General features: G+C 40.4%; 2 protein-coding genes across 2 annotated transcripts in view; one reads left to right on the top strand and one right to left on the bottom strand.

Annotated features, from left to right (window-relative positions):
* Nucleotides 1-818: 818 nt before the first annotated feature.
* Nucleotides 819-15,007, bottom strand: RIBC2 (RIB43A domain with coiled-coils 2). The gene is made up of 7 exons (XM_079304824.1): nucleotides 14,365-15,007; nucleotides 10,889-10,970; nucleotides 9,120-9,464; nucleotides 8,429-8,547; nucleotides 3,607-3,834; nucleotides 2,070-2,236; nucleotides 819-972 (listed from the first exon to the last, which is right to left on the bottom strand). Exons 1-7 carry the CDS (start codon nucleotides 14,479-14,481, stop codon nucleotides 891-893), a joined length of 1,140 nt encoding a protein of 379 aa, XP_079160950.1. The 5' UTR covers nucleotides 14,482-15,007; the 3' UTR covers nucleotides 819-890.
* The window catches only part of SMC1B (structural maintenance of chromosomes 1B), a 30,047-nt gene continuing 29,642 nt past the window's right edge, over nucleotides 14,800-15,204 (top strand). The window contains exon 1 of the mRNA XM_079304805.1: nucleotides 14,800-15,108. Coding sequence (XP_079160931.1) covers nucleotides 15,000-15,108 — 109 coding nt within the window. The 5' untranslated portion in view covers nucleotides 14,800-14,999. The remainder of the gene's footprint in view (nucleotides 15,109-15,204) is intronic.

A 15,204-nucleotide genomic window follows, 5' to 3' on the forward strand; every position in this document is an offset into this window, starting at 1 on the left:
GGCTCTTTAACTGCTAAGCCAATACTGTCACCATGAAGACAGGAAGAACACAGGTTCCCTGAATCACCCTGCACAAGTTGAGATCTTTTCCTTGACTTTGGTGCACACCTGTCTTTTCACCCCTCTTCTGTCACACCTGTGAATTGCCCCCACTCTCCTTCAGCAGCACATTACCTGCTTACATTACGTGTGGGGGTGTATGGAGGAATACCTTCCCTCCTTGCTTTTCCACACTAACTCTAACACACATTCTGTTTCAGTGCCATGCCTCAGTGCACTAATCACCTCGATGTCTATGGAACTCTTATCTCCCTACTCCAACTGTTCACAAAATAAAAGCAATGTTTCTGACCAATCTGACCGCTTCTTCCTTTTTTCTTGCCTTTGTGTCTGGCTGGTCATTTTTGCTTTAAGAAAATCCAAAACAAAAAACCCAAAAACAAACCACAAACAAACCAACCCAAAACTTTCTGCCTAGGTCACCTTTCCTCCCTCTCAGAGAAGTGCATCACTTGTGGTCTATGGGAGGCAGCATTCCCCTCTGGCCAAGTTGGATAAAGCAGCACTGTAGTTAAAATTCAGATTTCTTTGCAGAAATTAATTTCTATAGAAATGAATAATGTAAATATTACAGCTAAGCCTGAGACAAAAGAGTCAAATCTACTACTGAATCTACTAGTTCTTTCAGAACAACAATCATATTTAAAAAATATTATACATGCTTTTCTCTTCTTAGAACAGATCTGGCCTAGCAGACTGTCCTTTAGTTTGAGTGCAGTGTTTGAACATGGCAGGGAACAGATAAAAACAATAAAACATGCGATTGCTCAACTGAAAATTTTAATGTGTCTACATACTTCTGTATAATTCAGGTTGATTTATCCAAATTGTCACCGTGTGGTTGTATTAAACTGTGCATAAAACTCATCTGTTGGAATATTTGAATATTCTTCCTCTTTAAGAGAAATGTTCCTAGAAATAAATAAATTTTTTTAAAAGCCATTAGTAAATTTTTCTTGCTATTATTCAGAAGTAGTTTGAGAAACCTAAAAAAGATGTAATGCATTAACATCCATAAATGTTCATAAATTATTAGAAATGGAACTTAACATAACTAGAACTTTTTCTGCAAAATATATGCCACACCTCAATATAATAAACTTAGATTTTGTCCAAAAACGTCAACAGTAAAAAAGCCTGAATTAACACAATTCCCAACTTTTTTCATTAGAAGAAGACCTCATGTACTGCAAATTCATTTGCAGAAGGTATATATGAACCTGAGAGTGACTCAGCTGGTCAGAGAATTGTGCAAATAATGCCAAGGTCATGGGCTCAATCTCCATGAGCCATTCATTTAAGATCTGGATTTGATGACCCCTGTAACTTGATGTCCCTTCCAACTCTGACCATTTTGTGATTCTGTACTCATGCCCTCCCACCACACCAAAAAATAAAAAGGAAAAAAAACGAATTAGAAAAATAGAACACCAAACCATTACATTTGTTTTTCTTTTCCTGCATGTATTATCTTCCTCCTTTCCCATAACAGCAGACACAAGAACTGGCCATCAAGACACATCCAGTGGTTAGTTAAAGAATCATCTATGTCTCTCATACATTATGGAAATGCTGTGTTCCTGAGCTATCAGAAACTGGCAGCTCTACAGGCAGTTAATCTTTTTTTGCTTCAGAAAACTAAGATAAAGAAACATGTACTGGTTTTAACCTGACAGTATAATTTTCTGCATAGCTGATTATATTTATACACCATTTTGCCATCTTTATAAACAGTCTGTTGTCAGTGGAATACTTTTAAGAATTCCAGATCCTAATTCATTCATGTCAGTCAGTAATACTCAAAACCTACTCTTGTAGATTGATTAAACAGTACTGGAAAACTCACTTCAGGCGAACTGTTGATTTTTTTTTAAAAGTAGGAACTTGTAACAAGTGTTAAAGAAGTTACAAACAAAACAAGAAAAAAAGTTCTTTAAAAGCCAAGCTATTGGGTTGATAATGATAAAGCTTTTTGTTTTTAATTTGAACAATGCTGATTTGATACTTACTTTGCTTTTTGCTCCTGCGAGAGCACTGCGTTCATGACATCCAAACCTCGGCGCTGTTCCTGATTCTGCCGCTGCTGGTGCCGCTCCCAAAGCAGCTGGGTTCTTGCAGCCTGGAGACGTTGTCTGTCCCATTCAGCATCTCTTTGGCATTCCTGCTCTCTTACTCTCTACAGGAGTGACAAAAAGGCTTCATTTTCTCTCTTTCAAAGATGGAACTGTATATAAAGTGTCATGGGTAACTTCATCCAAGCAAACTTGCTTGCCTTTATTGAACACTAGGGATAGCATTTGAAATGGAGAGAAGGGAGCAAGGATTTCTAAACTAGGCAGAAGCAAGATACAGCCAATGAAAGAACTATTCTTTTCTCTCTGTAAAAACCCAGAGCAGTAAGACAGATTTTTTTTTTTAATTTTTCTTGTTAGCAAGAGTTGAAACTTCTTGAGGCAAGAACTGCATAGACATCAGTATGGATTATATGGCTAACTCAGTATAATAAGGGAGCCAGAAATACCATGTGAGTTGAAACTAGTTTTTTCCTGTGCCTCACTTCTTGTCTGACACCCTTTTGAATAGAATAAAAAAAAAATCAGGCCTGCAAAAAAACCTTACTTTTCTTGGTTGTGTTCATTTTCAGCCAGCCTAATGACTTGAATTAGTTCATTTCAGAATAGTAGGAGAGGCATGAAAAAGACAAGTCTACCTTCAGCTTTAATAACAGTACTAGGTAAGATATAGTATAGCCTATGGTATTGTAAGGACTAAAAAGATAAAATCAAATACTATTCTTTAGCTGTCATAAATGCAGCCCCTGCACTGAGGGAGGCAAGTCACTTCTTACTTCTTTACTTAAGCCTGGACACTCTTGACTTCACAGGAGACTAGATGTCTTCATTTTGACTGCCTGCTTCTATATACCTCTAGAGCAGCAACTATTACCACTGAAATTCTAATTTACAGCATGGGTGGGGATGGTAGAAATGGAACTCCATTACATTCTTACATTTATGAACTTTTAGGCCTCTGAAATATGCATGAGCAAGGTCACTGGACCTGCTCTATTTGTCTTGCTTGGGTACCCTTGAGCATGAGAATACTGCTTTGGTCTGCCCTGCTTTCACCTTCAGCTCCTGGATCTTCTTCCCCTATGGAGCAGCCCACGCCTTGCAGGCAGCTTGTGCACTCTCAGGTCCTGAACAGCACCATGAAGCCTGGGTCTTGGGCTGGGCAGGACTTTGCTGCTCAGCTGGACCATCATGGACCATGCCCTAAGATCCCCTTGGCCCTGGGCTCCTTGGCAACCTTCCTCCCAGTCCAAGTCCAGGGGTCCAGCCCATTGCATGACATCTCCCAGGAGCTTCAGTTATGTATGTTCAGTTATACTGATTAAAGTTTGGGTGAAATGCAGATCAATGGAAAACACTATCTCATACTGGCATGTCCAGGGTAAAAAATGGTATTCTTCTACAAACATTGTCTATAGTATTATTACAACTAAGAAAACAGAAAATGCATGAAAACGCGTGTGAGCTTAAATACCAGTTTCTCCAGAGCTTGCTCCTTTTGAAATTCACGAATTGCCAGCAGCTGCTCCTGATTCATTCCCTTCCAGCGATTCACCAGCACATTATGTTTACCCCAGGGACCAATTGCTTGGTTAGGGTTTTCAGAAAGGAAGTCTCCTCGAAGGAGGCAGGTAATTTCATCCATGTCATCTTTTATTTTTTGAGCCTTTTCCAATTCATTTTTATAATCCAGTTCAGCAGCCTAAATTCAATGGAAAGAAAGAGGTGATGTTTTTTCCAACAGAAACATGAACAAAGGGATGAAAAAAATGTTAACACATCATAACAGATGTCTTTCCAACCTGCATACAGTTGTGAAAAGCATCACATACAAATACTGTGATCATTGTCTTATTGGCCAAGATCAAAAGCCTAATATCAAACAATTCTTTAATGTTGTCATTCACACATAGCAAGTAAACTGGTGGAAAAAAACCTTGGTTTTATAAGAAAGCACAGAATTAAATAAAAAATAATTTGACATTTATCCCCAAGTAAATAACCAGTATATATTTGGCAGACAGACACAATATGGAAGAAATTTACAATAAAAATTTACAATCTGAAATCACTAGGCTTGATTTATATATTACATACTGAATCTGGGTGAAGAGCATGGGTAAGCCCTCAAAACAGACAGACAAGAGATGTCCAATTAAAGTCTAAAGATGCAGCCTTGATTCTCTTTGCTGATACAAAATACAAACTTGAATCATATTACATGAACTGAAGTATCTGAAATACGGGAGATCACAGTATGCATCTTCTGTGGAAATCACTGTTCCTAATGTTCACTACAAGGCACAGTCTCCTATTCAAAGGAAATTTTTCCCTTACAATACTCCAGAAATAAAATATAATGATCTTACTGAACATAATTACCTTTCAAGGAAGAATTAGACTAACTAAACTAATCTGAAGTAGAATGATAATGCTATGCATCTTCTATTTCTGATACTGTCTCATTCTTCTGTAATGCATAAACTAATCTATCTCGAACAATGCCTGGTTCCAACTTACAGTGGACAGAGGACAGAAAACCTCCTGCTTACTAGGGCACACAGAGCAAAGGCTGCCAGACCTGTCTCTCTTTACACATCTCTTCTGATGCAATAGATCAGTAGGTAATTCTGTCTCCACTTTGACCAAGATGTGCTGTTAAAAATAACCACTGCCTTGAGCATATTCACTCATGTAGAACAGCTTGCTGATCAGTAGTTCACTGGTTGGCACATACACATTGGCAAAGTAGATCAGGACAAATGAAAACGGAAAGGTTTTCCATTAAGAAAGAGCAGGTGAAGTCTTCTGTGCCATATAAGGTAAAGCTGAACATAAGCAGGCAGAGTAATTAGAAGATAAAAACAACTGAGAATGACATGATGACAGACACGTGTGAGAACTTGTTCCTCTGCACTTGTTAAGGAAAAGAATCATAACTGAGCAAGCAGGGTGATCTATGCTACCAAAGGAGACTGCTAAACTGGAATTATCTCTACATTTGTATTTACAGACTTTGAGTCTGGATAACAGTGGTTGTCCCCAAACATCAGGCCAGAAGACTGCAGTGAGTGACTTGTGTTTGCTCAAAGCAAACATGGAAAATCACCTGTCAGTGATGGGGCAGAAGAAACAACAACTAAGTACCACATCCTAGATTAATAAATTCCTTGATTGAAAACAGCCTTGTGGTTTCGATGAAAATAACAGAAGTATTTGATGTGCAAAGAAAGCAATAAAAGATTGATTTTTTTAAATTATACATTAACTAAGCCACAATTCAACTTAGACAATGCTGGAAACCTCGTATTTAGAAATGTCTATACCCAACAGGAACATCAACTATAGAGCAAAAAAAAATAAATGCCTACTTTTACACAAAGCGAAAACCTCAGGCAAGTCAAGATTCATGTGACAAACATCAACTTCAGATCTAGGAATTATCATCATCACAACATGGACTAATACAGCAGGAATTAAAGGCCACTTTTCTATCTTGGATGTTAGCAAGTAAGAGTTTTACCAGAAAGTTAAAGAAATTTTTTAAATTCAAAGTGTATTTTCATTAAATGGTGGTTTTTTTCCTCAAGAAGGGTCAATACATACCTGAAAGGAACTATGACATGACAATTTTTAAGACCTAAATGCCCAAAGATATTCAATGTTCCAGTATTTCTGGAACACTGAACCAGAACATCTGGCTATGTACTTTTATTAATACTATGAATTGAGCAATTATTTGTAGTTTGGAAAAAGCTCCAGAGTACATCACATTTCAGAGAAAATAATTTTGGATAGATCTCACGTAATTGCTGACCTTGAAGCTTAAAATGTGCAATTCTTATTTAGATCACTTTCTCAATGTCACTCCACCGTGCTCTAGCAACAGATCAAGGCACTTCGATACTGTAACTCAGATATCTCTTTGAGAGGCAGACCATAACATTTCCAAGCTGTCTGAGAATCTTACTGGGAGAAACTCCCAGTTCAATGCATAGCCATGCATGTCACACTACTATGTCATGATGATGAATGTCAAGATTTTAAACCCTGAAAACACATCAGATTTATCTTCCCAATCCAAGTCCTGAGGGCTTCACTACTTCTGAAGCAGGCCAGGTGCGACTCTCCTCTTGCCTACCTGGGCACAGCAGGCTCATGTTCAGCCACTGTCACCAACACCCCAGGGCCTTTTTCTATCAGGCATCTCCCAGCCACTGTCTCCATTTTGGAGCTGTAGGGGCTGTTGTGACCCAAGTGCAAAATCCAGAAATTGGCCTTGTTGAAGCTCAGACCAGTGGCCTAGGCCCATCATTCCAGTCATCCAGATCCCTCTGCAGAGCCTTCCTACCTTCTAGAACACTTGGTGCCATGTACAAAGTGCTTCGATCCCCTTGTCCAGGTCATTGTTGAATATGTTAAAAAGTTGACCCTGGTTCTGAGCCTTGGGAACCCCATTGGTGCCTGGCCCCAGCTCCATTCCCCACCATTCTCTGGGCCCAGATGTCCAGCCAGTCTTTTACCCAGTGAACAGTGTGTGTCCCTGTCCAAGCCACAAGTTAAATGCTGTGGAAAAGTGTCAAAGGCTTTCCTAAAGTCCAGGCAAACACATCCACTGAGGAGGTCACTCTGTCCAGGAGACCAGGTGGGTCAAGAAGGACCTGCCTGTCACAAACCCTGGCTGGCTGGGCTGATGCCCTGGCTGTCCAACATGTGCTCATGATGGCACTCAAGAGGATTTGCTTCATGACCTTTTTCCTAGCACCAAGGTCAGGCTGACAGGCCTGGAGTTTCCTGGATCCTCTTTCCAGCCCTTCTTACAGCAGTGTCACACTTGCCTTCACCTGGGACCTCCACAGGGAGCCAGCACACAGCTGGGAAATGATAGAAAGTGGCTGCATGAGCACTGCCACCAGCTCCCTCAATACCCTTGGGTGGATCCCACCTGGCCCCATGGACTTTTGTGGGTCTAAGTTGCAAAGAAGTTCTCTGAGCATTCTCTCCTGGAATATGGGAGCCTCATTCAGGTCCCTGTCCCTGCCTTCCAGCTCAGGGGGTTAAAGACTGATGCAGAGAAAATATTAAGTACCTCAGACTTCTCCTTATGCTCTGCTACTGTATTTGCCCCCAAACATGGGATAGAGATTCTCCTTGCCTTTCTTTTGCTGCTGATGTAGTTTTAGAAACATTTTTCATTGTCTTTGTCAACAGTAGCAAGATTAAGTTCTAGCTGGGCTTTGGCCTCTTCTAATTTTCTCCCTGCATAACCTCATATTATTGCAGTCCTCCTGAGCCGCCTGTTCCTTATTCCAAATGTAATAAACCCTCTTTTTCTCCCTGAGTTCCACTCAAAGCTGTCTGTTCAGCCAGGCTGGTCTTCACCAATGGCTTGGCTTTCAGCACATGGGGACAGCTTGCTCCTGCACTTTTACATTTTATTTTCAATTAACTTGGTCTGTCTATAAACAAAATTATAGGACAAACGCCTCCCCAAAGGCTCAAGCAACGTAAGAGACTTGCATGCTCATACAACTAAATCAAAAAGTACCATACCTAATGTAGGTAATTCTTGGTTTATTTTGATGTGACTAAATACATTTAAAGCTAAGTCACAACAAATATAGTTTACATATTATAAACAAATAAGTTTAACCAAGCTAATAGCACCTATGTAGCATTTTGAGTTGCATAGAAGCTCAAAAGAAAAAAAACCCTCTGCAGTAAGATGAAGAACTAGAGCATGACAGATAACGGCACTAAGACAAGTTACAAAGCAAGGTCAGTAAACAACCAAGAGACATTGCACACAAATATCCATGAAACAGCCAAAGTGCCAAAAACAGTGGTTGTGAGGAATTAATGTAAACAATAAGGATAAAAAGCAGCTGTTAGCAGTGTTTTCACACAAGTGCAAAGAAAAGCAGACAGAGACAGTAAGATTATGGGAGGACCGATATAAACCCAGAAAGAAGCATGGAATGCTTTTGCTGTACCCCAGTTTACCAGTTCAAACCCCCTGCATGACTGAGGAGCTGTTTCTGCCCACCAGCCAGCAAGCTGAGAACCAGGAGGGACAATTTTGGCAGAGGATAACTAGACAGAGGACATCTAGATCCTTGCACCCAGTGTTTACTTGGCAAAGTGCATAAAATTTATTTTGTTACAGGCTGAAACAACACTGGAAGTCAGCTGCTAAGAAACTCCTGTGACGTCACTACTCATTGTGATTTTGTGCATCTTCTTTTCCTTCTCTGTCTCCACATTTTCTAAAAAAACAACAGAACAACTTAATTTACCTGGATTCGATTGAAATTTTTAGTAGCTGTACAAACTGCACGCCTGCTTTCCTCTTCTTTTCTTTGCTCCTCCATAATCTTTCTGTCAAGCTCGACCCTGAACTTGTCATAAAGATCATCTAAATTAGATTGAAATGAAATTTAGTCAATATTCATAAACATGACATGCCATATAAGTTATCCAGGGGAAGAGGCGGGGAGAGCTACAGATACAGTAGGCTGAATACTACTTCCAAATCCTACCATCAAAGCTGTCCATCTTGGGATTTCAAGTGACTCATGAATCTACTACCTATCTTACCTACCTGTTTAATATGCTACCTACCTTGTCTAAACAGTTAGTGTTAAAATGAAATAAGTATGTTAAATGCTGCAGAAAATAATGTTTCATGACAAGCTGCGAAAGAAACATCAGCATTATTTTTTCTGCACTAGAACAGTACAGATTTGACAGTTTGGCCTGATGAAGTAAGCATACCAACAGGAGGCATAAACCAGAAATGAAACCTGGGTGATATCACAATCACATGTTATCAAATAGAGACTTCCTAAGAGAAATAGTGAATACATTAGAACTTATAAAGTAAAAATTGCTCTAGTATTTCTAGAAGTTAAATATGCAATAGGGTATACCATCAGATACACCACAACTTCAGAAAAAGATTAAAACTATATTATCTTTTTTTGTTACCTGCCAATTTTTGGTCAGCTAATGCATTTTTCAAGTCTTTCTGTTGCTGAAGAGACCACTCCCTTATCTGCTCCTTTTGAAACTTCATCCTCTGGTTATGGTTTAAGTCTTCACCCATAAACTTCTGCATGCCAGATATAGTACACCGAGGATCATCGTCCGAAACTCGAGCAGGTCTGTCTTTCTTTAGGGCTTGCGGATCATTCAGATCAAATTCACGTCTTGTTTCTGGCTTCTGAAAATTCTTCTGAAATTCAACGAGAGCCCTATTCAAGTTTTTGATTTCATTTTTCTGTCGTTCTTCCAACAGACACATGAGCTTGTCATTTTTCTTCATATCATGAGCTAGACAAAAATGAATACAATGAAACCACAACTCTTACAGGTGCATGAGTCATTGGAGTGCACACATAAGGTGAAAATAAAATTTTCAAGATGAATAAACAGAATGTAAGTCTTCAAACTGTTATGTCTTAGGAGAGTGTTTGATACCTAAGTACCAGCCCAGCAAACACTCTAATTAGGAATATACACTTATAAAATATTTTTGCTTTTTAGGTACAAATTATTTTATTAATATTACTATGAAATACATGCATATGAAACAAATGCAATAATAAGTACTAGAACTATGAGGTTTAGTTTGGTGAAAACCTGCAGGAACACAAGAAATATACAGTAAAGCAGTTGTCCCTACTTACTTACTATTAGTTTAGAACTACAACTGAAATAAACTGTTGCCTGTCAGGAAGAAAACCAAAATTGGGCTGCAACTGAAAGGAATATAGATAGCTCTTCCATAGTTCCAATTATTTTTTCACCCATAGCACTAAAATCATTGGCTGGCATTAAGTTTTGAGCAGCTTAAGAGCTCCTGCCCATTTCATTGAAACTAAATAAATTAGAGCATTTTTAAGAAAAAACAAATAATAAAACTCCCACCCAACCAGACATTTTAGTTATTTTAAATCATTTGCTAGAAAAGATAATTTCCTCTTTTGCCAGACTTCACATTCTTTCTGGTAGCTTCCCAAGAGTCAGACCCTGACAGGTGTATTTTCCAGCCAGGAAAATCACAAGCAGCTGTAGTAGAAGCACAGCATGGAAACTGGCAGCTCCATTTTAGCTCCTCCTGAGGCACGCAGAGAGCTCAGGCTGCGGGACCTTTTCACCTGATAGCAAGGGAAATATGCCAAGCACAGAACACAACAAAGGATTTGAGGTGAGGGCATGGCATGAAATATTTTTGTGGCTGTGAGTTCTAATCAGCAATGGCTCCTCTGTACATGTACAATGGACTTGCTGTACATGACTCATGCTTCCAGCAATAACAATCTAGAGAGGATTCTACAGAATCTATACATTCTAGGGAAGAATGGCTAGACAGAAGATGAGCTCGCTCTACAAGAAAGCAACTAAAATAGATTAGCCATATACATATACTATACTGAAAAGGTCAGTGGTAAGTAATTTTTTTTAATCCTGCTGCATTTCAGGTTTTTAAATTATGCTATTCATCAATATCTTTTAAAAGAAAACACTGAAAATTCTGGCCTATCAGGCAATGTATCCCAGTTTAATCATGTCAATATAAATCTTAGGACAACAAGCAGAATACATACTGTGCAATGTAGATAGATATACGAATATAAACAGGACATAAACTGGATGACTAAATTTAGACAATATATGAAGGGACAAAAGAAAGCAGGAAATGGTTTAAAACATTTAACTATTCTCAGGAAATATCATAGTATCTAGGAATATACCAAATCTTTCATGTTCTGCTTTTTCAACTGCTTCTTTTATTTTCCTCTCCTTGACCTGTTCATCCAATGCATCTTTATCAACCTATTAAAATGAAAAAAAAGCAGTGCCTTAGGAGATACTGTGTTTGAAAAATTAAAACAGGTATTGTCAAGCTACGTTCACTCACAGTTGCACACAACAGATATAACCCCACTGGCAACAGAATATATACACATTACTAATGTAGGTAAAACAAAATCCAGAAACATTCTTGTTTGTTTGCTTTAATAATGATAGATATGCTCTTGCACCTAACACTACATTTACATGATACATAGATCTATAAATATTTTCAGCTGCATTACACATAATATGTTTTCCCCATTACAGCTAGCAATTTTATTTTATTGTTCTGCTTTCATTTATAAAGCAGATAAGTATTAACAGTAATGATGGCAGGAAGTTGTAATAATTCATATTTGAAAAAAATACAAAGGGTTCATTATAAGAACATCTTATCAGGAAGATTCACATGGTTGCCAAAATGCACTACAGGGTACATGATCTGTGATGAACTGACAGATATGGTACAGAATATACACATCCATGGCGAGTGGGATTTGAGCAAAGGACAATATATGCCACATCATCAAATGGGAGCACATACCTCCTTTTTAGGCAAAAGAGTATGGCCCACATTTGTTGGCATATGGTGGCAAATTAATAGGCAGAAACATGGAATTTACATATTTTCTTTTTTTTACTATCAAGTTGCTTCATGTCTTAAAAAATTTTGCCAAAAAATACAATGACAAATCTTCAAGAATCCAGTAAACAATTTTAATAGTCTTTGTCTAAAACCTATTCAGATGAAAACAGAAACAGATCATGGCTAAAAATACATATGGTTAGAGTTGTAACTGACAACTGACAACAGCAATCAGGCAAAGAGGTAAGTTCGTAAGCAAGGGTGAAACCATCAAGAATTCTATCCTCCAAAAACAATGGTGCTGCGGGCACTTTATATCAACTCTTTCAGAGGTCTCACTGGGAAAGGCAAGCTGACAATATAACTACAGGAAATACTGTTAGGAGAAACTCAATACAAGCTCTTAGTATTCAGGCACTAATAAAAGTGAATCCACTTGTGTTACACTGTTGGCTGTTCTATTCAAAACACTTTCACTCAACACAAAAACATCCCAAAACCAGACATTCCCAATCACATAAAACTAGAGGTTTCACTTTGTAGTGTTTAAATAAGAAATTTACAAATCGTTTGAGGCAGCTGATTTCTAAACTGGTTCTATTTATGTATAAAATTAACAAGAAAATTGAAAGTAGTATTTCATTTGAATTACTCATCTGACCTTTTTAGAAAAATCACTGATTTACTGAAGATAAATTCTTCAATCTGTAACTGAAGAGGGCATTACCTTACATTTTCATTATTCATATGACAAAATAGATGCAAAAGTCAAAGTAGTAATAAAGCCAGAAATAATCAAGGAAAAAAAAAATCTTGATTCCCATTCTGCTTTATTACCTCCACGTCCTTAAAATATTCAAACCCTGATTTAGGATTTCTGGTTTCTTAATCAAATACTGTCTTGATTTTTAAATTTTCTCAGCGACTGCCACTCAGGTAAACTGGTCAGAGAAGAGAAGCACAGAATCTTTAAACCACACAGAAATACTGATAGAGAGTATCTCTATACAGATTTCCTGGCTCTTTACAGTTCAGACCTGGCCTAACTTCAAAGCGTAAGAACAGTCCCTTCTGTCAGCATGATTTTTCAGGTACATTGAATGATGTTAAATCAAAATAAATTGTTAATCAAAATTCTCCAGATGAGCTCTCCTTCATTTTAGATGTGTGTCTAATGTAAACAGATCTATCAAAACCTGCCTGAGTCAGTTCTACAAAACAAGTCAATTCTACAAAAGTATTTGGGTAAAACCTTCAGATGGTGTACTCCAGTATGGCTCAATAAAACAAACCATGACATATTAGTTGTCTGCTATTTCATTAACTGAGAATTTATAGTTTGCAGTTCATTTTTAAGGCTCTAGAAAAGCCAGTTTATAGAGAAAATATGTGTTTTCCGATGTAGAAATTTCAAGTATCCTAACCCATCCCACAACTGCTAAAAATGTTATTAACTCCTTCCACTTAACTATGTTGTTGGGCATCTAAGTATATTGTTGGTATGTGTTGGGATGCTATACTAGGTGGACACAGTTGTCATATTCAGTGACTGGGAATGGCTAATTCCTCTGCACCTACAATGGCTATTGCACAAGAGTGACAAGAAAAAATTCAAGGCTCTCTCAGAGAAAATGTGAAGATATTTTTCCACTACTTGAGCCATGTTTCGGTACCTAAGAGGATCCAATTTACATCTTTTGCAATTCTACCAGCTCAATGAAATCACCTCACAGCACTCTTCCCTCCATGCACACTCACAAAATCCTAATGTGAGCCTTTGGAAATATCACAGGGAGATTCAATATATTATTGCATCCAAAGTCAAACAGATAGAGAGCACATTATTCTCTGACATTCAGGATGCAATGCAAACTGCATAGTAAACTCTGGAGAAAATCCACTAGCCTGAAAGGTTTTCACATTTACACATCCACACCAAGAAAAATCAGACACAACAATTAATTATACATACATAAACAAAGATGCATCTGTCCTATTTTGTCTGATTCAAAATGTGGAATAATTGCAGGACACTTACAGCAGTAAATCTCTCAGAGCATCAATTCTAGCAAGGTCCAAGCGGATAAGGGCAGTATCACAGAGCAGAAAAGTAAAAAAACAAGTAATTGTTTCAGACACATAACATAAGCTGATTCTGGAAGCTCTTGGCTTCCCTCAAAGGACTCCTGCACAGAGATACAACACAGGGCTTGATCTCTCCTGGCTGTTAGTGGGCAATGACACCTTGCCCTTGAATCCAGAGCAGTGGGGCACAGGTATACACGAGAAGCAATGGCTATAAAGTAAAACATAGTAAGTTTTACTTCAGCAGGAGGAAGAGCCTCCTTCCATCGAGGGTGGCAGAGCACCGAATAGCTGCCCAGGAAGGTCACGGAGTCTTTCCCCCTGAAGATATTCCAAATCCACCATGGAATGTCCATGTGTAACCAGCTCTGGGTGACCCTGCCCTGGCAGCGGCGTTGGAGTGTACGATCTTCAGAGGCCCCTTCTTCTAAATGGAATTTAGTAACCCTAAATATTTTGTGATTTCTTTCATCAGTAACTTCAAACACGACTCTAAAAGTTGCATCTGGACCCTCTCCTCATACACACACCTGTGGAAGGGTCACTCCTGGCCCGTCCGGACCGCCTCAGCCGCCTCTTTCCTGCCTGCCCCGCACTGGGGGTCGCCCCCGCGTCAAGGCCTTCTCCTCAGAACTCCTGGGAGCGGCGGGGGACACGGCACTTCCCCCCCCCCCCCGCCCCACCCTTCCTGCCCGCCCTCACCCCTATGGTGCGGATCCGTGCGTTGAAGATGCGGCCCCGCCGCAGCAGTTCCCGCCGCCGCCGGCGCTCCAGGGCGGCGGCCTCCTCCAGTTCCCGCTGCGGCCCCAGCCCGCTCATGGCGCCGACAGCGAACGGCGGGACGGAGGGGCCGGAGTGAGAGCGCTGGGAGCAGCGGCGGCGTTCAGCCGGGACACACCGCGGCCCGTCGCGATGGGAACGGGAGCGGCGGCGTTCAGCCGGGACACACCGCGGCCCGTCGCGATGGGAACGGGAGCGGCGGCGTTCAGCCGGGACACACCGCGGCCCGTCGCGATGGGAACGGGAGCGGCGGCGTTCAGCCGGGACACACCGCGGCCCGTCACGATGGGAACGGGAGCGGCGGCGGCCAGCCGGGACACACCGCGGCCCGTCGCGATCGCGATGCGGGGCGGGGCGGGGCCGCTGCACGAGGCGCGCAGGCTGTGAGGGCGGGGCGGGACTTGCTCGTCCCTTTGAGGCTATAAAGTTGTGGAAGAAAGCTGTCGGCTCGCACTGTCATTCTGCGGGTAGATAAGCTGGTGGAATATCCTCCTCGGCTTTTTGAGGGGGTTTGAGGCGCGGAGCTCAGGAGCACCTGCCCCCGGCTCCCTGCGGGGATGGGTTACCTGAAGCTTCTGGTAATGAAGGACTTTAAGTCCTGGAGGGGGCAGGTGGTTATCGGCCCCTTCATGAGGTTCAACTGCATCATTGGGCCCAACGGATCAGGTAGTGTGGGAAGGGGCAGCTGCTCCGTCAGCTGTCGACATTGAGGTCTTAGTTTGGCGGGATTTAGCCTCACGGGCCTGCTGAAAATCTCCTCAT

The sequence above is a fragment of the Erithacus rubecula genome (assembly GCF_903797595.1).
Source record: "Erithacus rubecula genome assembly, chromosome: 4".
NCBI classification, from domain to species: Eukaryota; Metazoa; Chordata; class Aves; order Passeriformes; family Muscicapidae; genus Erithacus; species Erithacus rubecula.